We start from the raw sequence: 26,661 nt of genomic DNA, 5'->3' as shown, positions 1-26,661 counted from the left end.
GATATAGCTAGTATATCTTATGTATTAGATACAGTAGATAGAGAAATTCAACTAACAGTCTTTTCATTAAAGGTACATAACCCACAGATTTATTACCTTGTAACCAAATAACACCAGGATATACCTGCTTACATTCAATTCACTTCACTTCAAATCTATCTTTGAGATCTATCAGATGCAAGGATTTGACACACAGTCTAGCAAAATTATTCAAATTACTTCCTTTTGAGATTCCCAGCACCAAGGAAATAAATGACTATTAGCCAGACACTGAAAGGTAGGCAAGGTCTTGGAGAAGTGACAAGGAAGCTCCATGAACATACCTGGCTCTGAAAATATGCAGTTTTAAAAATCTGTATTCCTAAAATGATGTAAATAGTATGTGTTGTCCCCATCCACCCAAAATCACTCTCAATGAAAAAGCCTCTGATTTTCTGTGGATACACAAATGATGGAAGGTATTCCTTTCTTCACATGTCCTTGAAACCAAGAGGATGAGAAAAGCTCAGTTTGTTGCACAACAGTTCAGGAAGCTAACTGCTATCAGGAAAAAAAAAAGAACAAACAACAAGAACCTCACAAAGTTATCTAGCACAGATGTGACCACAGCCAACCAATCTAAAACCCACAAAGGAAAATAGGGTTGCAACTGATTTGACTGGCTGTCCATCATTTATTTGAAACCCCAAGAAATATTACTAGTGGGGAGAAATGATCATGTGCCTGCTGGTCACAATATTATTGACCGGAGTGTGTTTCCATGGTCACAGGGAAGTAGTCTGCTCATAATCCAAAAATACTGATCAGATGACTTGTGCACTAATCCCTCAACTCAATTGTTCTATGGCATAAATTGGATGACTGGACTTCTCATTTATTCATATAAAACAAGAAACATTGTCTTCCTGTAACTCTGAGTGACAGTTCATGAAACAGATGAACCAGGTAAGAGGAAGCTGCTTAGCTAGAGGCTGACTGACACAAGCATCTGAAAACTCAGGGACATGAACCAATCCCATGGATTTAGTGACAGGCAAGTCCAGAATCAGGTTTTTTCTTCTATCAAAAAATTCATTTATTTAAGTCTACCTGATTAAATATTCTACTTAACACATATAATCTCTCTTGAGGATTTCCAGATTCTTAAAGCAGTCTTCTTTATGAACCAATGGAAAACCAACAATGGCCAATGTCCAAAATTGCTAGAAAAGAGCAAAAGAACAGAAGAAAGCCGAAATGGTTCTCAGGAATATAGAGAAACTACCTTCTGCAAGGAAGAGATTTTTGGTCTGTGATGCTTTTCTTCCTTCACCAATGATCTACCTGCTTTCAAGAGACTATTGCTCCCTGTTTAGGGTGCATCTGTTCCCCAACTCTCATGCTCCCTAGAGGGCAGAGTCTCTCATACTCATCTCCGAGTGAAGGGGTCCTCCATTTTAACCATTGTATAAATGAATATCTCAGAAGGGAGAATTTCTTAGAGATCTGAAGTTTCCTCAGATTTCCAAGAGTACAATCCTGATAGCAACTGCAGTGACACTGAAGAGGTTATATATCTTCAGGCCACATCAGAATCATCAATTGCTTCCTCAAGCATGCTACAAGTGGATTTTCCTGGATCAAGGAGATTTCATCCATACATTGCTAGGGGAAACATTCTCAGGGTCATTAACTATTGGGGTAATTTCACTTCTGTAACAGTCATCATGGCTTGCAATTCTGAAGTGTCCAGCTGAAGAGCCTAAAGTATGTTCCACATCCAGCCACTTGCGCCTGTTTCAGGGCAGCTTGCTTTGGCACTTGCTAATACATCCACAGTTTAGGGGGAGGGGATGTGCTCAATTTGCTACAGTTAGTAAGTAATAAGGATAAGTCTTTCAAGAAAACTAGGACGCTAAGTTTATCAATCTTCTCAGGTAAATACAGATTACACCATCTGCAACAGGTGGTATGGAGAGTCTTTCCAGCATTAAGCTCTGAAAAACAGACGGAAGTTTCAGTCTATTCTGATAGCTACTTAGAAATTTAGTCATTATACTTATCACATCCTGGAGGAAAAAAGTTATCATCAGGAGATGAAGAAATAGCAGAATGATGAAGAAATGACAGCCAGACGACCTCTGCTGTTTCTCATTGTATTTGTTCCTTGCCAACACCTTTGTTGTTCAGAGCCTCAGGATTAGAAAACAATGATTAATCCTTCAAAGGATTGTAACCGTAGGCCCCAGGTGATAATTGCAGAGGATCTTCAAGACTGGGAAACTTTTTTTTTTTTTTTTAATATATAAACAGTTACAGTCAAAAGCCTGGAAAAGAAAAAGGAGCTAAGACCTTTTGAATAGACAGAGATGCACCCTAGCTTTCATCATCAACATAATCTCACTCTTTAGTATGGTAAAACTGGTTCCAAGCATTCAGCTAATATAACCAAGCTGTTTGAAACAGACACAGTATAGATACAGGACAGTATCATAGAGCAATGACTGAGATTTTGAGTCTTTGGGAAACTTTGAGAAGGTGGAAACTTCCCCCTCCTCTTTTGACTCAGCTCCTCCAAAGATGATACAAACTTCTAATGTTTGGTGGGATATTGTCAGTTTGAAAAGTTATCTTACTTTCTGAGATGTAGTCAATGAGCCCTGAGGGCAGAAATAGCACAAGGAACATGCCTGCAGATTTTGAGGAGGCCAATTTTATACCTGAACCACACAGCTCTGATGAAGTGTCTCAACTGTCTGCTATTCAAGATAAACAAGCTTCCTCAGTCTTTTGAATTTCAGCTTTTTTTCTGCCAATCACCTAAACAAAAAATAAAATCCATCCTTCATTGAAGAACAGGGTTAACTCCAGGAGGAAGAGTGAGGCAAAAATATTTGATCAGTAACTGCAGTCCCCAAAGTCCTGACTATATAAAAGGAGGGTGTGGAGTAGGAGAACACCTCAATGAAAGCACTAAAGAAACTCTACAAGGTCCCTAAATAGTTCTTAAGCTATTATGTACACTAAGATAAGACATATTTACAAACAAGGTTAGCCTGGCACAAAAGATAAAGTGCTCACAGTTCTGTCTCAGCCAGTGATGGAAGAACCAAGGCTGCTGGCCTGGCTCCATGCTTTTTGCCCTTGGCAAAAGGAGCATGTGGGCAATGAGAGGCCAGGTGTAGCTCATTAGCAGTGGTGGTAAAAGCACATGGATTTCACAGGAATGCTGTGCAGACTGTCTCCCATAGAAGAGATCTGCTTCTTCCCTTACGTATTCCTGTCATTCTAGCTTCCACACAAACACCTAAATTCATATGACAATGAAAGCACAACAATGACTAAGCGGGTTGTCAGGTTTGACAGAAGTTTGCTATGAAATCTTTAATACCAAATATCAGCATACTTTTACACTTACCAGTAGAGGTCAGCTTCTGGTGCATTGCTATAATTACAGTCTCAGTATAAATTAGTGCTTAGGTAAAAATGGCTATTCCTTATGGGAGTCCCTTTTTAGTATCTGCAGTTTGATATAACCCAATCAGGAAAAACTGTCAGTAAATTAATTAGTTAAGCCAAGATTTTGTTTTCCCTCCCTCCACTCCTCACTCAAGGCTTAAAATCTGAATAGAAAAGACAAAAAAGCATATCACTATCTTCACAGTACATCCTATGAAGTGTGAAAAGCAAGGTAAGATACAGTGGCTCAAGAACCTACCAAAGCACAGAACACAATTCATACAGAAATAGCAATAACTCAGTATTATGAACAGAAATGATAAATAACCAACAAGGTACAACAGTATGATCAATGACAGCTATCTGAAGCCTGGATTCTGTGCGAAACAATTTGCTAGACATTAAGAGCCACAGTTTTAACCCCTAACATTAAGGGCTCTGAGCTAATGAGCCTGAGGATGGCTCACGTTTCTTATGGCTGACCTCTGATGTGCAGTAGGGCTTAAGTACCTTGATCCTTCATGTTCAGGGAGGAAAAGGAGGAAAAGAAAAAAAAAAAGAAAAAAAAAAAGACCTTCCCTCCCCCCTCCCAACATTTTATTGCAAGACTTCACACAGGTCACCCAAGTATCTGAAATCTGACTTCTAAAATAGTAAAGTGGTCCTAGCATGTTCTGGGCACAAGGTTAATTATTTCACTTGGACTAGGAAATGGTTCAAAGTTTGCTGAGCAGAAATCATCACTATTAAGTCTTTGCTTCCCTCACACTATGGAACATTTGAGTTGGCATAAGACTTGCAGTAGGTTGTCCCGACTGTGTTAGAAATTTGCTAAAAGAGTACTGAGGCAATTCATCTCGCAGTCTTTGAAGGAATTGGACTGAATGGACCATGGTGGAAGGGAAATGAGGAGATAGCATGCATATATAGGCTGGGCAACAAGACTGTCAAGCTCACAACTATAGAGTTAAACATTCCTCTTGCAGATCCATTCCCAAACCAGCTGTTCACATACAGTTCACCAAGGTAACCACATTTGTTTGCTAATGGGCTACTACAATCTTCATTGCTGGGAATGCTGCTCTGACAGGGTCTACAGTTAACTAGGAATTTGCATCAGATCAGAGCCTATCCCCTCACCCCACCCACAGATGTCAATGCCAAGTATTTCAGAGCTGATAAGCCCATGCTACAGTTACCAGTACTACTGGGTTCAAAACTAGTGTAGCCAGTTCTGCATTACTCAACACTAGCCCAGTGTTTCATAACAGGACTTGTATAAGCATTACTGAGGGTAACAGACTATCTGTTGGTGGGTCTGCTTTTATTTGAAGGCTGCTTAAGTCTTGAGACTCTGATCAGTTGAGATTTTGCAAAAAAATTTACTTTTTTACATTTAAGAGAAAAGTAAGGGTTTGCAAGCACCCTCAAGTTCAGGGCAACACCATTGGTTCAGAGGGACCTCAAAGTGGAACAGGAAGGAGGTAGGTGTAATTCAACATCTAACAATGCTCCCCTCCAAGATAATCTGAGCAGCAAACTGAAGTTACAAAGAACTTTAGAATATGCACAGTTAAAAAAAAAAGTGGGGAAAAAATGGCTGGTATAAACAAAGCCTAAAGTTAGGTGTATTTGTTATGAAAAGGCAACTCCCATCATGAAAATGAAAAAAAAACAGGAAGAAAAATAATTTGGTTTATTTACTGTCCTCTTTCTCCTCTCCCCCTCAGGAGTTTCTTAGAAACTTACAGAATATCTAGAGAATCCCTTAAAGTAAAATGGACATAACGCCATCCCAGGCACTAAGAACAGTTTGAGATTTTTCTCATTTTCTCAAGGTGTAGAAACATCTCGGATTATAGCAGACACAAGGGCTGCCAGGCACAAGCAGCATGACAAAAGTGAAATTAATGTAATAATTCAATGAAAACAAGTTATTTCTAGAATCACAGACAGAAAAGCAAAACAGTTGGTAAGTCAAAGCTTAAGACCTCCATTTCATCTCATTTACAGATGGTCAAACAGGCCTCAAGTCAGCTACCTCTCATTTTAAGAGCATAAGAGCACTAGCTCCCCATTCTGATGAGGAGAGCACTAAGACTTACAAGAGGCAGAAGAGCAGAAACCTAAAGCTAATAATAGCAAGCAGACTACAGGGCTATTCTGAGGCACATCCAAAAGTTCAGCAGTGGAACAAGAGGTGTGCAACTGATGTCTATAGTATGCTGACTGCATACTACATACTACAGCACTGTTTAAACTTACTCATCTCCTGCTATTATTTAATAGAAAGTCTTTTTCAGTCCCATCAACACACAAGTTCATACAATTTTTCTCAGTACTACAGTCAAGCTTTCCATGCTCACTTCCAAGTATCTATGTAATTTGAATCTTGGTTCAAGTTTGGGATTCTTCCCTGCTCCTCTTCACTGTTTTGCCTCTTCTTGATCTCTGCTGCCTCTACACCTGGCTTGCTTCCGTTTGTTTGCCAGCCTCTTCCTTGATATTGCTTCCTTGGAGGCACTCTTAAAAATTGCCCCTGCTATCAAGAACATTCCTGTGACACTGGAAATGCCTAGATAGCTTTTAAGCTTATATATATATATAAACACAAAGCATGCACTACAAGTCTCCAAGACTTTGAATTAAAGCAGGACCTTTAGAACATGAAAGGAATCTAAGCCTGCTTCTAACAGCTGCTAGATTCCCAATAATATTCCTATATAAAATGCAACTAACCAAGATGGGTCTAGAGGAATGAACAGGTTATCTTTGAACCCGATGAAAAGAGGAGCTGTCTTGCAGACAACTACTACTTGGTATTCCAAAGCATTTTAAAAAAAGTATATGGAAAAAAATATCCTCAAAAGGACAAAAATTCCCCCCCAAAAGGACATTAAGACTATTTCAGAAATTTAGCTAGGAAGGTTTATCTAAAGGATTCTTGAAAAACTTCTCTACTTCTCTCCTACTATTGCTTGTCCCTCTGCACTTACCTTCTAATGCATCTTCACCTTGTAGTTGTGGAGAACATTTTGTGTGTCAAAGCTGGGTTAAAAATGAACTTTCATGTATCAGACTTCATTAGGAGAAGTAAACAGCATGCCACTCCTGTAAATTGATCATTTTCTTGCTCAGCACTAACACAACTTCAGTACTGAAAAATTATTACGTAGGTCTCCACTGAAAAGAGAAAAATGTTTCTGCATTTGTTTTTCCTCTAAATTAAGCCAGCTGAAGGTCTCGTTTATACTGTTGTGTCTTTGCAATAGCCAGGAAATGAAAAACACTGCAGCAGTGATAGTTTGGTGTACCGCTATTAAAGAGTGAAAATTTGTTTCCAGAACACCTTAAACTAAAATCTAAATAATCCGATCACTATTCATGAAGTTGCCATTTTAAGCACAGAAGTAGTAGCAACACATACTTGTGTTAAGGATTACTGTGCTTTCCTGCTGAAGTTAATTTTCCTCTTACACAGCTAATATTTTGCTTAAATGGCTCAAATTATCTTCTCCTCCCCCATTATTCAGCACAATTACTCATAATTTGCAAAAATCTTTCTTGTAGAAATGAAGTCCTCAGGAGAGACCACCAATTTAAAAGACTAGTACAACCAAGGGTATCTGCATATTTCATTCTTCCCAATGAAGAATTAATGAAGTTTTGCAAAATGACAGATGAAATGCCTAGTTCTTCTCTTGAACTGAATGCCCTCTTTGCAACTAACAGAATACAAAAGCATGGAAAGGTTTCAACGCTAACTGCAAACCTACTGTTAACACTATATTCTTCCTGGCAGTTCCACATTACCCAATGCATTTTGTTTCTTGCTCAGTAAAAAGTCATACGAGCTTGTGCTGCTCTAAGGAATATACTACTTCCTCATACTTCTTCACCCCAGCTCCTGGATGAACAATTCCCATTATAATTAGTCATTTCCATGTACGGTCAAGCTAAGCCAAATTGGGTCAAAAGGTCATGAATAAAACAGGAGTATTTTAATTAAAACAATATGGACTAAGGGCTAGTGGAGAAAGAACATTGTGGGGGTTTCCCTCTTTATCTCCAAGTATGCAAGAAACCATTAAGGAAGAGCATCTATAATTAATTTTTGATGAAAATTTAAGGCTTAAGGTCTCCAAAGAAAGAGAAACTAGGCATTTTGTTACAAAGTCACTGTATAGCAAGACAAGAACAGTAACAGAAATACCAGCCATGAGACAAGCCTAAGATGTAGAATGTGTACATAGCATTTTTAATGCTATAGTCCTTGAGAGTATTAAGCTTTACTATTTTTAATAACTGAATGAGTTTAATGGCATCACACAGTAAAATACTTCATGTGTCTAGGCGTTGCTGTAGACAAATGTGAAATGTTTATCAAAGTTTTAAAGATAAATTTTGAAAAAATATTGGGGGCAACACATATACAAGCCAACATTAATCACACTTGAGAGTGTTTTTAGTGAGAAAATTAAATAGTGCATTTATGTCCTAAATCTTTTTCATTCTGAGCTGTACCACTTAAGTTCAAAGAAACTGGTTACTACCCTACTACAATGAAGAATGGATTTGAGTCAGCCTTTCTGATATTGGTTTTGCAGTCTGCAGGAAAACCAGGCCATTAAATTTGGTAAATATTTGAAGTTTTGTTTTATAATTCAGTCTCAAACATGAAAGTTGCCATAAAGACTTAAGGTACAGACTCACTCTCCATTACCCTACATTAAAACCAGTATTTCCCACTTTTCTCCCATTTAACAGAGGCATACCACGTGTAACTTCAGAGAAGTTAAAATTTTGAAAAGTGCTAGCAGTTATATGTCACTTTGCCTCATTCTTAAACATGAAAACCACTTGTTCATGTTCTTCATGGCATCTGCATAAAGTTAGTTATGTGGAAAGTAGTACAGTCATCTTTTAATACGATTTGGCACAGACAAAAAACATGATAGAGCGCCAAACCCATGTGCACAACCTATTATTGGTTCAACAGGCTGACAGAATACCTCTTCTGTAATGTACATTTAGGGATTTTGAAAAATGGGCCTCATTTCATTAAAGGGAAAATGACAATATCATATACTTTCCATTACTGAAGTGGTACTAGTGACAGGAATTGTCGCTGCAGGGCAGATACATCTGTGTACACCCAAGGCAAGAGGAAGAAAACATTTTTGGAGAGGTGGTTATTCTACAATTAACAATGGGAAGCTCAACCATATTCTCTTACTTTTTGATCAAAATAAGAAAGACAAAAGTTTTTTAGAAAGGTCAGCTTATATTGAAAATATCTTTGTATAAATGACTAATACTACAAAGTAGTATCAATACAAAACAGATCAATATTAACTGTTCTTTAAACTGTTAAACTTTATTATAAATTAAAATTTCTTTACAAAAAAATTGCACATAATTGACCACTCTTAGGTTCTGATGCACTGGCATTTGCAATAGTTTCTTTAATCTTCAAGTTTAATAGTCTCTGCCGTGAGTCCAATGCAGAAAAGGGCAGTAAGCAACCCTCTTAGAGCCTTCAAGTGCAAGAAGCATACTTGTGGCCACGGCAGTTACACTTTCCTTAAAGAGCGGCTGCTTTTGTTTTAAATCCTGTAATGAAAAAGTCTCAAAAAAGGTTTAAAAAAAAAGGAAAAACCCAAAGTGGACTACTTGCTTTTTTACTGTAAACACAGCCCAGTAAATTAATCCCAAACACAGATCTCTCAGGCATCAGCGAGAGTGTCAAGTGAATCAGGAACAGCAAAACAAAGAAAACAGAAAATAAAAGGAAAACAAAAAAAAAAGTCTGTCATTTTGATAACTATACTTACGTACATGATGTTATGAGAATCTGGCAGGGCCCAGAAGCAAGGCCAGACAGGGAGTTCATTTATCCAGAGAGGAGGGTCATGTTAATTGTTTCCAGGTTCAAGGAAAGCAGATTGGAGACTTGATATGCTCAGCAATACTCATCTGCCTTACACAGATCTTAGGCATGGATCAGCCTGAAGAATCATTCAATTGATTTTGGCATTTAATAGGACTTAGGGCTGACCATACTCAGTGTTCAGTGATTCTTGCTTTCTGTTCTGTAAGTGTTTAAATTTAAAAGCTCATCTAGGCTGACTCCAACCTCTTGGCACTTGGAAACTAGTTTTCTCAGGTTATCAGTTTTACCTCCTCCTGATGCTTCAAACAAGAGTTGCTGTAAGAGATGGGGAAGCAGATATAAGATTTAGCCAGAGCTTAAGCATCACCACATCTATGGACATGGGATATGCAGAAAATTTATATGAAACCTCAAACTGAAACATAAGGAGAAAACATTACATCTTTCCACAGTGTTGCACATAGAGGTAACTTCTGAAGGGCTCTCTGATATAAATGATGGACCTGTAAAATAAAAACAAATATTAAGTCAGCACAACTTTGTGTACTCAAAACATAACGAGCGATTTGAAGCACAAAAATCTGTTGCAATAATTTTTTTTATTTGCTGTTAAAAAACAAAGGTTGCAAAGTCAAGCACTAAATTGTTATTACAAGCAAAGGCTAGTTTACGTCTGGCCTTAATTCTGACCCTTGTATGCACGTGATTGATTACATGAGGACATTCTATTTTTCTTCACAAGACTCTTGCCTCATTCATTGCACAGGATGGATCATGTTCATGGAATGAAGCAGCTTACTCAATATTTCTTTCACCACTCAATATGTAGTCCCAAGGTCTTGCTTACTGCATACCATCCCAACCCTGTAATGAAAATAACTGTTTCATAGGCTTTTTCCTACAGCATCTCTCTATCTGTGCTTTAACGATCACTATTTGTCTGCAACTTCCTAGCAAGACAATTTTCTTTTAAAAAAAAATTTATGGCTGGAAATGTAGGACCAAGGAGTTTAACATAAATAATTACTCAAGCCTCCTTCAACTTCTGATATTTGAAGTATCAAGTCTAATCAGAGAGTGATGGGAGTGAGTGGTGGGCAGGTTTTATTGTTTTACATTCTTATACCTATTTGTATATTCTTTTAGCAATTCTTTAAATGAGCCACTGAAGGGAATCAATAACAGGGTCTCCAGGAATAGGAAATACAGAATTTGAATCATAATTCACTCTTGCAAAAATATCTTGATTACTATAAATCCCAGTTATTTACAGCTCTTTTTGATTCCACAGACAGCTGTAAATGCTCACCACATCCCAAACTGAGCACACATGTCCCCCCACTCGCCAAAAAAAAAAAAAAAGCAAAACAAAAAACCAAAACACACTGCAGTGTCTGTGTGCCTAATTAAGTATTTTTTCCCCCCATACTGTATAGGGGGTCAGAAGGTTGCAGAAGAAATCCACAAGATTTCTTCTGGGTGTAATCCAACTACAGTATTTTACATACGCCTTAATTCTAATTGGCTTATTTTCTATGCAGACCTTCTTTTATATTCATTTTTGAAATAAATTCTTCCAGTTTTGAAAGCAAATAAAGCAGGGATCTTATAAGTCAACAGCCTCATTATACTCAATGCCTTAAATGTTGTCCATCTAATACAATGACTGAAGCAGGGATCTGTGACTAATTACAGATTACACCAAACCATCCACACAGAGACAGAATTAAGGTTGAATAGCAACTATACCTTTGGTATCTCTTGACTTTGAACTATTTGATTTTATAAACTAAATAACTGGCTAGCTGGGGGTGTTTTTTTTTTTTTTTTTTAAAAACACACTAGGAAAAAAGGAATAAAGATTTCACTTGTGAATCTAACAATAGCCATACAGCCCATTATGAATCCATTAGAGCTCTAGTACTGCTTCAAAAGAAACGCTGGCAGAAGAGAAGCATGCCAAGAATCAGCTACTACAAGAATGACATGTATCAAAATACTGGGTTACATATAATGGCAGAGAAGTAGCTCAAACACCACAAACAAATGGTGAGTCGCAAACAGTGCTTCATGACCCCCCAATACAGAATATCTTTCCACAGGCAAAAGAGTATTTTGATGGGGACAGCAACAACACCAGAAAGATCCAATCTGTTTGAACTGAAAAGCGATTCAGAGTTGCTGTGCTGAAACTCTTGTAATTGTATATAAGGTGATAAAAGTATTTTCCCCTTGAAATACCAATGAGTAAAGCTGTTGTGTTTTGGGAGAAAAAAATTGAGGGTTTGGGGGCGGGGGGGAGAAATCTCATCAGAAACTCCCTACATACATTTGCTTGGCAGACCCATCCTTTCAACTGCAGTCATTAGCATCTTCCAGCACAACAATACTTCCTTCCCTCTACCGTATTTTAGGTCTAGCCATCTCCTTCAGGTAAAAATAAAAGTGGGAGAACACCACAGGTCCCCAGTAAGGGAAAGATACGCACACGAACAATATGCACAAGTACTAATAATATATTTCATTCTAACTCAATTACCGAAGACATTTTACACTTTTAGCATTTGCTACAGGGTCTATACACAGAATATTTCAGCTATCCAGAAATCCTGAGTTTAAGAGATGACCATTGCTTTGAACAAAGCCAAAGCATGAAAAGTTCTATAGAATTTAATAATTACTCATTTTAGCAAGCTGTGTTGACTTACTTCTCTTTGTCCCATTAGAAAGCATTCGGCAGCAATGGCTCTGAGAAAAAGAAATATATAAAATATTTATTCTTGAATGATTTTAAATGCCATTATTGGCAGAATACTGACTGTGTAATGGAATTACAAATTCCTTGAGAAGAAAATAACTTCCAATGATCTACAGTGAAAAGAAAAAAATAGCCATTTTTTGAAAACAACCTTACATGAGCAAGACATTTCAGTGGTTCCCCATTATGAACAAACACTGAAGAAAAAGATCAGTTCAGCATCACTGGATAATGGAGATTACTGCTATTGTGATATATAAAGGGGAGGGTAGAGAGGAGGAGACAGAAGTCAATAATTGAATTATAAAGGCAACTTGTAAATACATTATTCATATTTATCTGCATAATACCCATTTATATGTTTTCCCAAGAGGGAAATTCAAATTCTCATTTAAAGAAGCAACAGTACCTCTTTTGGTTGTAATGAACAGTTACTGTTTAAATAATAAAATAATGAAAGAGACTTCTAGTACAAGCCCAATTTAAAGGACATTTCAGATTTACCTTTGTGATGTAAACCTTATAAACAAAAGCAATATCTATGAAAACAGATGTATGACTGTTGCATTACATTTTCCAGATGGCCAGGCATGTTGGGATATTATATGTAAACATCTTGGCTTGCAGTTTCAGAATTTGAACATTGCTCTCCTCCCAGTATCGCAGAAGCAGTCTGTAAAAAGCATTCATGAGAAAGAAGCATTGCTCTAATCACTGGGAACAGAAAAGCAATCCAAAGATACAAACATATTACACAAAATATATTATACCTAATTGCAGCCAAGAGTTGCAAGTGGGGAAAAAAGAGCCAAAATCACAACACATAATATTGACTGAACATGTTCTAGAAACAAAAAAGTTAAGAAACACTTTTGAAGAATAACTACGAAGAAATCAAAGAAAACATGATCTTGGTACATGGCAAAATCCATTTTTAGCATGTGTAAGGTAACTATATATCTGAAGGAAGGCTAATTAGTTTTGCAAAGTCATGAAGCTAGGATATACTGCACAGTCAGAACTCTTCACTCATTTTATATAGTGTCAACATTGTTTACGGAAGCTGTACGTTCCACCTAGACAGAATCACAACTTGGTTTAAAAATGCAGCCATTTAACTTTGTGTGCCACAATTCAAACCTCCCCTCCACCCCCTGTTGTTTCAAGTCTGGCTTTCAAATATTTGAAATCACTGTTGATGAATAACAGCAAGCATCTGGGGACTTTACCAACCTGTTCAATAAAATATTGATGAGTTCAGGGAAGCTGTATGTGATAAAATATGGATTCTTTAATCCTAAAAGAGTGCATTTTGAAACACTGTTTAAGTAAGAATCAGTGCAATTTTTACATTAACTGTTTTTGTTTTCCTTTCGTAAGATTTTTCAAAATTAAGGACAGTTTCTCTTTGCTAAACAAACGTCAAGTTAAATCTTAAGGTAGCACTATTACATACCAGCATATTCATTTTTCTTTGCTGTATATTGGAATTGTTTTTAATAGAGCATTAAGGAATAACAAGGTTTTAATAAATCTGACATTTTTCTACACACTTGAAATTGACTATTTGCATTCATGTACAGTACTGAAAGTTATTAATAATTCTTGTATGTAATTATAATCTTTCTGCATATAAAACAGAACCCTATCAAAGACAAAGAGACTGAGAAGATCTCAGAAGGCACAAATAGCCTCAAGCAACTTGTAGAAACAGCGGAAGAGTTCCATTTTTGTAGTACAAAACACATCAAGCAAGTCTGGCTATATTAGCCAGATGTTTGTCTTAATTACAAATATTTTCACATACCTCAATGCAAGTCCAGGATTAGTAGGCATGGTAGAACAAAACCGTTCCAAGGTTTTGGAATGTTGAGACTTTGGAATGCAGCTCAAATAAAAAAAAATTACCTGTAAAATTGGAATTATAAACATTAGTACATTTTATAGCTGTCTAATTGTGATAAAGCAACAGAATTAGAAGCTAAGTATTGTGACTAAACTGAGTTACCACCACAGAAATAATTTCAAATACAAAACTTATCCCTCAAGGGTAACAAAAAAATCAACTCATGCCAATAATTAATGCCAAGTCACTAACACCACAAATTACAGTCCTTCCAGCCTTTATTTAATAGGTGAAAAAATATATTGGATGTTAATAAAATGGGACCTAGGATTTATACAAACAAAATAAACTTCAGAAGTGCTCAACTCAGTCTTCTTCTGATTCTCCTACTTCATTTCTTTTATTTCTCAACCACTATAATGTCTAGGATCACAACTGACAACTTAAAATTCCATCTCCCAGTGTTACAACTCTGCACACCTCTCATTCCACCCTCTCTTCCTTCCCTTACACACAGTTTCTTTTTTCTCTAAGAAAGGATAGTTTGTCATTAACAGCTTTATCCACACAGTATCAAAACACGCTGTAATTTTTCTTTCACTTTGCCTTAACCACCCTTTATTCAAAATATCGGCGCTAGGTGTTCCTCTGCTACTGAATCAGAGCACTACTCTCCTCAGATCTTTGTTTCTTTTTCTACTAATTCCTAGCTGTCAGTGTACATATGCTAGTGGTGCTCTATTTCCACAAATAAAACTACACAAACCTGCCGAAAGGCCATCAGTCCTTTTCTTTAAAGAAAAATGTCCAGAGAAACATTCTTACCTCATTATGAAACTCATAATTGGTCCAATAATCAGCAGTACTAAAAGGAATTGGGTATCGTGTGGGGACTGTAACCAAGCATCTGTTCACTAGGTCAGTAAAAAGCTTGAATTCTTGAACTTTGTTGTTGGATCCAACAACTTTGCTATTGATAAAAACAAGGTAACTAGAAGGGAGAAAACAAAAAATAAAAGATGTTTCTGGTGACTTTCACTTAATTGCAAGATTAAGTTATTTTCCTTCCTTATGAACTTACTCCAGCCAAATGTTCTGAACAGTTTCCTGCTGCATCACTGCTCCCAGAGCTGCTTCAAAAGCATCCAGTGCTTCGCCAACAGTTGCATGAAGAGACTGGCACAAACTGTTTATAGTAAAAGTTAAAAAAAAAAAAAAAGTTATAACACAATGCTTGCTTAAAAATATTAAGAGTAAGAAACAAAGAACTTCACATCTCAAGATGCAAGAAAAAACAACCTTTTCAGTTTAGCAGCATTACAGGCTTATTTTGTCAGTCAGCTTATTAAAATGGGCAAGTATCACACCACAGGTAATACAGAATATAGAAACTATACAGTTTAAATGCAATTTTTAACTTAAATAGAAATGAAAACTTACCCACTGTCTTCTACTCTTGTAAAGTACCTTTTTAGTAATCCTTATAGTAAGGATGTTCTGACTGCTACAGAACGGAGACAAGTCTTGAGCTTCCCTATGGAAAGCTCCAGGACAGTAAATTCCAAAGTTATACTAAAAGAAACCACACTTGAGAAACTGTATCAGACAGTGGCAACAAAAATCAGTGTTCTGAAACAAATACTACTGGGGAGTTGGGGTAAAAATATGCTGATAGAAAAAAAATTGACAAAAGCAGTCAAAACACTTTTGTTCCACAGCTCAGACCAACATACAGGGCCTTTCCAAAGACAGAAGCAGACAGACATTTTGTGTTCAAGATTCAGTCAATAATCCTTATTTCAAGGTATAATGAATAAAGGGGAAGGCTTTCATTAAGTTGTAAGTGGAAAAAAATCATGAGGAAGACTACAGAATTTCAAAATAGGAAAGGGCTATTTGGCTACCTTGCTACAGCCTGTAGAAGCATCCTGACTAGGGCCACACAGTGATCATCAGAATTCCTGATCATAGTTCTTGAGGAAAGCAAGAACAGAAACTAAGTCACCAGGGTGCTAATCTTGTTAAAAAATTATTATATATATATATATATATATATGCATGCATACATATAGATAGAATAAAATGATCTTTCACAATAAAACATTGTTCCTTAATCTTTTCAGGCTCTGATAATTTCACTCAGACTATTTCCACCTGGTAAAAGTGAACTTTGATGTCATTTGTCTTCTGCACCTGAAAAAGGAAAGACAGATACATAGGCCCAAATCTGTAGGCACTTAACTGTGACCAAACTCAAGCACAGAAGCACTCAACTGTCCATCAGCTTTATAAGTAATTTAGGAATTTATTTCAGGAGCACTGATTTATATCTTAGGACCAAGTGCCTAAAAACAGATGCATCTGAGCTTAAGTAAGGTCTCTAATGACTAGACAGCAACCTCAAGCGTCCTTCTAACAATGTTTATAATTTGCAAGTATGAACCTTCTAAAAAAAGTGAACTTGCAAAGAAAAGACGACTAAAACCAACTCATTTAAATTGGAATTCATGGACAACACCAAAAGAAAGCATTAAGATAATTTTATCTAAACTTTATATGAAAATTTTCTTGAAAACACGGTTTACCTCTTAAGAAGTTGTCCATCAATTAAAAATTATCAGTAACAGAGTTGAAGGAGTTCTAAGGAGTTCTCAAGTCAATATCTGAAGGATTATTATCTTTGCCCCTTTACTTGTCTGAAAGGCCAAATAGCTACTTCTGAAGATGGCAAACCCAGACCATGGGGAGGTAAACTTAAGCAGTAGCATAAGTCGACATCCCAGTAACCACATTAGAAACTAGTAAGTTTTCTTTAACTGCCATCATGATAGCTTATACCGCCTGCTGGCCAATCCTGGATATTCTTGTTATCAAAAGGAATGGTGGGAGAAACCAAAAAAGGAAAACAAAAAAAATAAATTAAAAAAAAAAAAATCAAAGCTCATGTTTACATGACAATGATCATAAGGTCACTTTGCCATATTCCTTTGATATGGAGGGCCATCTGCGAAAAGTTCCAGCTCTCACAGCCTGTTGTTACTAAATCCATTAACAGCTGAAACAGTGGGTCAAAACAGACGGGGAGACCAGGACTAAACAAAAAGTTAATAGGGTGGAAGTAGGGAACTATGGAAGAATAAAAGGAGGCAACTGAAAGCTGGAAGAAATGAAAGGAAGCTACTAGAAGTGACTTAAAACAGAAGTCTAAACAACTGATCATTTTTTGAAATGAGCACATCTGCCACTGTCCCAAATAGGGAAGAATTTCTGAAAGATTTCCCAAGTGTAGGATTTGTGGTGATGTGCAATTCACAGTTTCATAGAACTGTCTCTGTTCTGCAGCAGCCAGGTAGCTTCTCTAAGGACTGGCAGACCGGTTATTAAAAAACTCAAAGTGACATACTTTGACAAATGATGATTGTTTCACAGTTGAAAACTCAATTTACTTAGATCCAATAGTTGTCCCTCAAATACTTCAGAAAGTCTCACCAGTAGATTTGCCAGAGATAGGGGATTTGCTGATTTACAACGTCATCTGTAAGATGTTCTTTGTAGAGGGGTGATGTAAATTCAATTGGCATTGGAAAATTCAAGAGATACCTACAAGAGGAAAAGTAGCATGTGAATATTCTGCTACATGGAAGGGACAACAAAAAAAACAAAACAAAACAAAATTTATGTGGACATAAGATTTAGCTCTGAAATCCAATTCATGAGATGTATTAAAAAAATAAAAGAGGAGGAGATTCACCTACTTTTCTTAGATTATAACTTAACTCTATCCAGACATATTATCTTAAAGCATTTACTCCTTTCTTTCTTCATTATATACAAGGTTAAATCTCTCTTTAAATCTCAGACATTTGCTTTTTCCACATAAAATGCATCAACTCCTAAGATACAATTATCTACCAAAAGTCAGCTGAACTGCATTGTCAGTACTAAAATTAATATAAATGAACTTAAGTAGAATAAAAATCTAACACCTAACTTGGCATAAGCTTAAGTACAGATGGTCTTTCTTTGAAGGCCTTCATAGGCATCTACTTTTCTTTGACTATATGAAATGTATTTTAGAACTTCAAGGAGTCTCTCAATTAGGTGCCTAAGATTCAGGTGGAAATTCAGCAGACTGAAGACCAACCTGTGTATTTCAGCAATAATAGTCCCCTAATTAATAGCGTGCACATATTTTCTGGACTGAGGTCTTTTGCAAGTGCCTAGATATAGAGTTTCGGGCATGCAATTTTAGGCGCTCAGCTTTGGGGGGAAAAACAACACATTCCCCAAATCCAGACATTAAACTTGCTGGTTATTTCATCTCCAAGTTCTTGTGTTTTACAATTTTGTGTATGTGCACAAACAAGAAGCATAAAACTTAAAACACCAAACCATAATTCACTAAAGTTTTACCAAAACATGCCAAGTTAAAAACAGAGTTTCAAGAGTTCTAAAACTGCGTAGTTTTGGGAAAAAAAAAAAACCCACCACACACTAGTCTTCCCCAAAAGAAAGAAAAAAACGTTCTAAACATACCTTAAAAGATCCATGGGACTGTGCTCTTGACATGCATTCTCAAAGAAAGCTGCCACAAAATCTTGCAACAGTGAAAGAATACTGTCTGACTTTCCCTGTTATTTTTTTTTAATTAAAGAAAATTTAAAACAGACATCATGTAAGATATCAACCTAAAGATGACAAGAACAATTTAAGCACAACAAATAACAAGTGATGTCCCTATCTCTGCAATGCTCCATTGCCCTCCTTCTCTCAAGAAGGAGATTTTACAGGGTCAGTTGGCAGACTGCAGAAGATAGCTGAAAATATATTAGAGTTTCAACTGTTAGGATATTCTACTATTCTTGCATAAGGATACTGTTAACACTGGATTAGAACCAACAATCTTGGTTCTAAATTTATGATTTTATATAACCCTTACAGGTGGTGAAAGGTATATCATAAAATTTGCCAATTCTATTTTTCACGTCTCTAAAAAGGAGTGCTAGGCATTAAAACATATTGTGAAGATGAATCCATTTGATAAGTGCTTTGAAGCCACAAGCAAAACACAAGCTACATAAAGCCAGAAGACTAATGCAAAGGGTTCTGGGGTGAGGTATTACCTGTGAGATGAGGAATTTACACATCTGATAAAAAATTTCTGCATTCTGAGGATTCTTCTCAAACGCTGCAATCCACACTTTGTAGGCACTATCACTCTGCTCTATTTGCAAATACAAGGAGGCCAAGCTCTCCAACAGCTGACAGTTGTTAGGGCAGAGCTCCAACAATGATCTACAAAGTTCTATAGCAGACTCCCACCTCAAATAAAAGTAAAGGTAAGATTAAAAAAAGAGTTGAATATTCTTAAGTGAAAAATATATTTAAAAACAAATTACCTTTCAAGAAGCTTCAACAAAGCTATCATATTTCTGTAGAGAGGAAAACACATAGCTATTCTTTTGTCAGCGTCAAGGCTTTCATCAGTACATGTTTTGACTGCATCTTAAAAAGAGGGGGAGAAAAAAAAGAAAAAGTCAAGCCCTTAAATCTCAAGTACCTTCAAACTTATTTGAAGCTTTAACATCAAGAATCTACAATACATAAGCACCTAAGTTATTTTTGTGAATGCTCTTCTTGTAAATTATGAAAAAAGGAAGATGACAACCTTTGGAAAAGGTCACATTTATCACCACAGTGAATACAAAGAGAAAAGTCTTTCAGAAGTGTCATCCCTCATGTGTTTAAAAACCAGGAAACCCATCCTACCAATGTAGTGTTAAAGCTACATTACAGATAGGAGTATAACACATTCTATTTAAAAGTATACTCCAGTATTTCCAGCATAGGTGCTGAAAGCAGTTTTACTGAGACAAAAGCTAATATGGGCTATTTTATTATGCTGAGAAGCAAAATAAAATTACCCAGTACTGAACACCACACCTTCCCTCAGGTATTTTCGCACTGCATTACCATCTGCAGCATAGATACATTCTCAGTGGCAATCCAGTGCTGCTGCTGGCTAACACACAGCAAGTACTAATCTTCAGATGCCAGTATGAAAGACTCCATCAGGCAGCAGCAGCAGCCAACAGTTTTTCTCCCAATATTTTCATTTTACTACTTTAAAAAATTATTCTGTTTACTTAAACTTTAAATGAAGACAAGCACAAGCTTTGGCCAGCCTCTCCTGAGCAAGCACACTAACCTTCCAGGGAAGTAACTTTTAAACAGACATATTTGGAAACGCATGGGGATGGAGGGGACAGGGAAAAGAAAGGGAACGGCAACAGAAGCTTGGCTTTGTGCTTTCTTAAAGCCCAAGAAAACAAGCAAACCCATGTTGTCACAAGCAACTGATCTCCAGCTTGACAGAAAATCTTATTTCAGCAGAAAAGCTAAGACTGAGCCACAGATAACACATACCGAGTTTTCCAAGTACCCCAAAACATAGGCTTTCCTCATTTTCATGTTCAAATCATGAAGTATTCACTGGATTGATCATAATTGCCTGAGTATTCAGCAGCAATGCTGCACTGCCTTGAAATCACAGAAGGTGGGTAATATTTCCTTATTTATAACATACAAGTAACATACTGACTAGTTTACTTCCCTAAGCTTACCTTCAAACATAGCCAACAGCATATCAGGATCAGTCTTCACATCTTGAATTGTTTGCCATGGTATTAAAAATGGCTCTTTGTTCATTATCCTTGAAGGGCTGGCATTAGCTGGGTCATAGAACTTGACTGGGAGAATGCCGAATTCAATCAGATGTATGTAAGCCAACCAAGCCAAGCAACGGTCACTTACAGTAAGGCGTTCTGATACTATCTTTTCATTTGCCGATTTTAAAGCATTCTGTAAAAGTTAAAAGGAATGCATTACATTTCAACCATAAATTCTTTAAGATCTAAGAATGAGAAAAGGGAACAATAAGAAGTTTTAATATTCTGGGTATTTAATATTTAAGGACAGGAAATTAATAAGCAATTAATAATTCTTGACGTCAGTCGTGATTAAGTTCCCCTTATGTGGGACTATTCAAATCATACATAGCTAAATAACTTACAGTAACAGGTTTAGAAAACCTGCAAAAGTTCTTGCCTTGGAAAGTAAACAGAGATGGACTTTTAATCCATGCATCTCCCAACATGAGTTCAATTTTTCTGCTTACTTCTGTGACAATTACTTCCAGTTACATACAAATAATATATTAGCTCCAGAGACAATTCACCCATGAATTGGATTATGCTCGCTATATCCTATTAGGGTTTGGGGGTTTGTTTATTTTAAGATCCAGTTGTACAGCTGCTAAGTTACAGCTATCCACATCTACTGAAAGCACCAGGGCTGCACTATGTTGGAAGTGTTACTGAGAACCAGAATACTGCTTTAAGTTTTCCTACCAATGACATGCAAAACTGGAATACCCAATCAAACTGGCAGATCCCAAATAAAATCATTACAGCAACCAATTAGACAAAGTCTAAACACAGTTGCTCCTAAAACAGAACAGAATCTCATGGCTTAGAGTTGTGCCAACTTTTCTCTGGATAATCAAACTATGCACTTTTTTCAAGGGAATCAGAGTGCTTGCAGATTGGGGTGGAATTCAGAGAGACACTTATCCAGCAAGAGGTGAAAACTGAACTTTCTAAAGCATTTACTTTAGAAAGTGTTCAAGTTTTTAAAGAGAAGCATTACAACTTTGAAGTAGCATTTTTACTTAGAAATTACCTGTTAAGTATGGTTAAATAAGTTTCCCCAAGATATTCTTTCCAACTACGGTTTTCAGATTAATATAAAAAAACCCTGTTTTTTGCAATGATGTTTTGGGAGGAAAGGGGAGGGGAAGCGACTCAAGTTCTTCCCCAATGTACTCTGGACTTCCATTTCAGTTTGATGCAAACTGAATTTTTTCCTCTCCATTCTTTTTGTTTGTTCAGCCAAACACTCAGAGAAAAATTTCTTAGTACTGCTGTGTTTAGAATAGTTTTTGAAGCAAATCAACGCAGCATATTCCTAGCTCCAGTTTAAACAGAAAAGTGTAAAAAGCATTGCAGCCCTGAACCACGCAATTTAGCAAAATATTCTAAGGTGCAGCAAACAGGCTCCACCTGCTGGTAGGAATGGAAGAACTTGCTATTGAAACTACAGCAGCTCCTTTTTATTAGGGGCTGATGTCATCACCCTCTTTCTCACCTTCATCTAGAAACTAGAGAGCAATAACAGCGACCTAAAATGCCTTTTACAATCGTAATAAAAGCTTGTGGTAAGTGAGACTTTGGAGCTCATGAGATCACTAAATCCTCTAATGTAACAGTCTCCAATTTTTGTATCACAGGTAATACTGCTAAGTAGTATCATGCCATCTTCACAGAATCACAAAATGTTTGAGGTTGGAAGGGACCTCTGAGATCATCTAGTCCAACCCCCCTGCTCAAGCAGGGTCACCTAGAGCACGTTGCTCTTTCTTCTAAGAGCTACTGGTTTGTAATTTTTGCAGCAACAAGAAACATCTGAGTATCCAAGGCAATACATTACTCACAGGCTGTTATTGGAGAAAGGTGCTCTACTGTTCACCAGAAATCAAAATGAAAGCAATTCCCTGGAAGTATTGTGGGAAATAGTGCTCTAGTTATTTGCTACACAAGGAAAGAAAAAATAGGGAACAAAGAAGAAGGTGCAGACAAAGTTTACAATGGCACCATATTTCACAACAGAAGTCTCCGAGAGAATTCCTTCAGCAACTGAACAGCTAACGAGACAGCTCTTCCAAAGCTGCAACCACTGGAGTCACAGGCATCAGAGGGACAAACACATGAAGACAACTCCTGGGGTGGTAACTTGGAGGTTACCTGCAGCAGAGCAAGAGCGTTCTGATGTCTCCCTGTAAAGAGGCTTAAGTGAACTCTGTACAGAAGAGTCTCTAGCAGCTCAAAGGACAGAAGATCGGGATTTTCTTCTCCCCCTGTCCCTTCCGTTAGGAACTGTAGCATCCTCCCACATACATAGTCTTTTCCGTCAAAGGAATTCTCCAAATTCAAAAACTAGAGAGAAATATTTCATATTAAAAGAGTCAGAATAGCAGTAAAGTTTCCAAGTTAAAGTTTAAAAAGCAAATGGATTGCATCAAGTTTGTATGAAAATGTCTTCTACCACCCTACGAACCATACTTCCTTCCCCACACCAAATTTTCCCATTAAACCTCAAATGTCAGGTTAAATATCCTTAAAGATCAAATATTCAGAGCCATAGAAAATTAAGGTAAAATAAGATAATTTTTCAAACTTAAAAAAAACCCCAACTTTTACTTAAGAAATGCAACATCTTGATTTCGATTACCTGAGGAAGAGTGGTGATTTCTACAAACACCCTTCAAACATAACTTTGAATTGCCTCATTTTCTGAGCAACACCTGCAGTTTTCAAAAGGCTATAATGTTAACTTAGTTAAATCAACCCTTCCCTTCCACACTTCTCCTGTCATGCATGCAGAAATTCCAGGGTTTCTACAGCACTTAATGCACACTTACACAAACATTTCACACGCCTATTATTACTTACTGTCCACCAGATTTGATAAGAAGGAGCATATTCCACTGCTGTTTCACACATTTCCTGCATCTCTTCCTTGGTTCCTCTTTTTGAAAAGAGTCTGAGGTAATGACACCAAATCTCAGGATTTTCTTTGTTGTTCTCAAGGGCTCGAGCCAAAACATTTAAAGCAGAATCTAAGCATTCAGATGATGAGCTGTGAAAATAAATAAAATAAAATAAAAAAACCCACACCCACTGAATTGCCCCATTACATCAGTAGTTTTGTCAATAGGACTCATACAAAATGAAATACAAAAATGGATGCTTGTAACTAGAATGAAAGTGACAGTCATCAAGTTAACACGTGCTATCCTTTACTATAAAACTAAAGTTTTAGTGAATTTTCACCCTTTAAAAATATGAATTATTACAGCGCATGTAAAGATAAAAGTTTGGGGTTTTTTTTAAGAAAAAAAAGGCTGATTCAAATAAGGTGCCAATTCAATTAAAATGGGTAAAATAAGTTAGAAGATTGTTTTGGTTATATATTTACTTTCCATATTCACCATATATAAACCTTTATTCCAAGTTTCCATGCATGTCATACAGTTTTTTTGTTTCTAGGTGTTACTTTTTGAGATTACTATCATGAGATGATACCAGTAAAGCCATACAAGATCAGCTCAAACAGCTAAATATACTGCAAACCACATGGCTAAGCCTTAGTTTATAAATATCAAGCTTCCATAAAACCACAGAAAACTTTTAAGGCCACATTTATTCTAAAAATATCCTTAGAAATTACTTTGCCCATAGACATTAGGAGGTAAAAACGCACATTTCAAAATAAGACCAAAACAATTAATAATATGCAAGACTCAAACCTTTGTTCTCTCTTCTCTGAGCACTGCACATCCAGAAAAAACCTAAATCTACTGCAGTCAACTAAACCACCCAATTTCCTAAGAGTAATACTGAGGGTTTTTTTGTTTGAGGTTTGGTGGGGGTTTTTTTTGTTGAAGGATGTGTTGCCTTCCATTACTTTTTCCTCCCTTCTTTCCTCACTCTTTTTCCAGCTACGCTCATATTTAGAAAACTGAGCTCTCCTCACCCTGCCACTTGCTGGAGGTACTCTACTTCCTGCATTGGCCTTTCCAGTTCTAGCCTACATGTTTCAGCTAGTATTTATTACTATTACATAGTAACTCGAACAACTTCGAACGTACCCTCCTCTCCTTTAGGATGTTCAGTTATCGATATAGCTAAATTGATCTTCTACAAGATTTCCCACTGTTGACACAATGCTCTTAAAAAAAAAAAAAAAAAAAGGGCTCCCCCCCACCACCTTTCCTCCCTGCTGCAGCACTTTCCCCACAATCTTTCTCTGCCTTATGTTAGTACTTTACTACTGAATCCAAGTGAATCACTGCAATGAAACCACCATGACAGAGCTCCTACTGAAGTTATTTGTCAATAAAAACAGGGTACTCTGCAGAATAAATCAGAGGAACAAACTAGAGACAACTAGAAATCTAAAAGTAAGAAAAACTATAAAATAAGAAACTGAGTGCTCAGCTGGACAATTTCTACATGGATAGAGCCATATGGCAGACCTGTTCTTGCAACAAATCTTACAGATGCAAGTTGTTTTAAACATTATTCCAACCATTCACACTGTAGAGGAGACAAATTTAAGTTTATTGGTTCACTGCTTTATCACTGGAAGTACAACATTCCACTGTAATCTTGGGAATACATTAGATTGTACACTTTTCAAACACAAAGAACCATGCTACTTTCCATCAACTTCCGTTCTGAATCAGAACCTACCTAAAGATAAACTGCTAGGGTAATTTATTATTCAAGTACCACACTGCATACAGTAAGAAATCTAATCTATTTTAACCTGCTTTTAAGTGATAAATTAGTTGTGGCTTTGTCAAAGAAAGTTCTTTTACATTAGAAAGGAAACTTTATTATAGCAGCATGAGTAAAGAACAAAACTCAAATCTAAAAATGCCGAAGACTTACCCTTCATTTTGATTCAAGTATTTGTATGCAAGTTTAATCCACAGTTGTACATCACAGGGGTTTTCTTGAACACTTGCCTCCAAGTTGGAAATGTCATCAGTCTCGCTTGTAAAATATCGGACATCATCTGGAGTCACCACAGCATCAAGAGCTGGAACCTTTGCTTTATGTTCTGTGGGGTGAGCTGCAAATAAAATTTTCAAAATGCAAATGACCTGTCATGTTAGAACTAATAGATACACTGAATTTTTTTTTTTTAAAGATTTCAAGTGCGGCCATCAAACACAGTGAAATATGATTATTTCTGCATCCTCTAAAACTCTATACTGCACAGAAAACTAGTTATACTTCAAACATGAGAGCAAGAAAACCAGCAGTAAAAGGCTACTTTTGTCAAACCACACTCACTGAGGCAGTTCACTGGGCATCATTAAGAAGTAGGCAAGTTTGACAAAAAGATTTGCCTCAATTCTGTCTCTCAAAATCCTTCTTACATGATTTGCAAGCAGAACCTAAAGCTCTCACCTGCATGAGTCACATGAGAAAATTCCTGATGCTCAAGCAAGCTTCAAAATTTTAAATGCTAAAACAACTTTTTTCTCCTGACCTCAACACCAAATACTAACTCTATTCAAATTTAAATTGACTGAACACATGAAACTTCACTACTTATTACGGTCCTGAAACATCGACTAGGTCTACAGACAAAGCTGGAACATTCTAGGGAATGGTTCCCTATGTTCCTTTAAAGAACATGTAAATAGAAATTCCATCTAAACTTTCAATCACGTATTCTATTAATGCATATTAGAACATACAGCATTTGTTTAGAATGAATTAGGGTCAAACCGCACTCAAAAACAAAGGCAAAAGAAAGTTTGCATGCAGGGAGTATGAAGAAGCCAAAAAAGCAAGAGAAAAAAGTGTTTTTACTGAAGGACAGCTTTAAAAATTAGGGGTTGAGGAGAGGTTGGTGGTTATTTTTCCCCAGTATGCTACACTTCTGGATTACCATATTTAATAGGTCCAAGGAACTGTTCCTCCTCACTGCTGCTACTATCTAATGGAGGTTTTCTCCAGTACTTTGGTCTCCATTTCCTCTTATCTTTCCATGTTGTGAACGGAGGTGCTGTAAACAAGCAAAGTAGTAGAA

The 26,661-nt window shown here is 36.7% G+C and overlaps 1 protein-coding gene across 19 annotated transcripts in view; it reads right to left on the bottom strand.

The window, feature by feature from the left end:
* The window catches only part of ZFC3H1 (zinc finger C3H1-type containing), an 82,428-nt gene that overhangs the window by 31,087 nt on the left and 24,680 nt on the right, over positions 1-26,661 (bottom strand). For 10 of the 19 annotated variants that reach the window (XR_003252847.1, XR_003252848.1, XR_003252844.1 and 7 more), the window contains exons 20-36: positions 26,521-26,637; positions 25,509-25,692; positions 23,505-23,691; positions 22,797-22,988; positions 20,559-20,796; positions 19,335-19,440; positions 19,059-19,257; positions 18,472-18,566; positions 17,425-17,535; positions 15,017-15,121; positions 14,761-14,926; positions 13,897-13,997; positions 12,661-12,762; positions 12,040-12,079; positions 9,772-9,834; positions 9,277-9,646; positions 6,435-6,549 (exon numbers count right to left, since the gene is read on the bottom strand). Coding sequence is in view for 3 of the 19 variants with exons in the window: in XM_026061758.1 (XP_025917543.1) it covers positions 9,509-9,646; positions 9,772-9,834; positions 12,040-12,079; positions 12,661-12,762; positions 13,897-13,997; positions 14,761-14,926; positions 15,017-15,121; positions 17,425-17,535; positions 18,472-18,566; positions 19,059-19,257; positions 19,335-19,440; positions 20,559-20,796; positions 22,797-22,988; positions 23,505-23,691; positions 25,509-25,692; positions 26,521-26,637 (2,144 nt within the window). In the remaining 16 variants the exon portion in view is untranslated. Of the gene's footprint in view, positions 1-323; positions 2,307-5,119; positions 5,981-6,434; positions 6,622-8,789; positions 9,647-9,740; positions 9,835-10,130; positions 10,196-12,039; positions 12,080-12,593; positions 12,763-13,896; positions 13,998-14,760; positions 14,927-15,016; positions 15,122-17,424; positions 17,536-18,471; positions 18,567-19,058; positions 19,258-19,334; positions 19,441-20,558; positions 20,797-22,796; positions 22,989-23,504; positions 23,692-25,508; positions 25,693-26,520; positions 26,638-26,661 lie in introns of those variants that run through there. The other 9 variants (XR_003252845.1, XR_003252846.1, XR_003252849.1 and 6 more) reach the window with 9 other exon arrangements.

Source organism: Apteryx rowi, unplaced genomic scaffold, assembly GCF_003343035.1.
Source record: "Apteryx rowi isolate R43461 unplaced genomic scaffold, aptRow1 scaffold_185, whole genome shotgun sequence".
NCBI lineage: Eukaryota > Metazoa > Chordata > Aves > Apterygiformes > Apterygidae > Apteryx > Apteryx rowi.
Note: the sequence above shows the minus strand (reverse complement) of the source record. Positions and strands in the feature narration are given on the sequence as shown.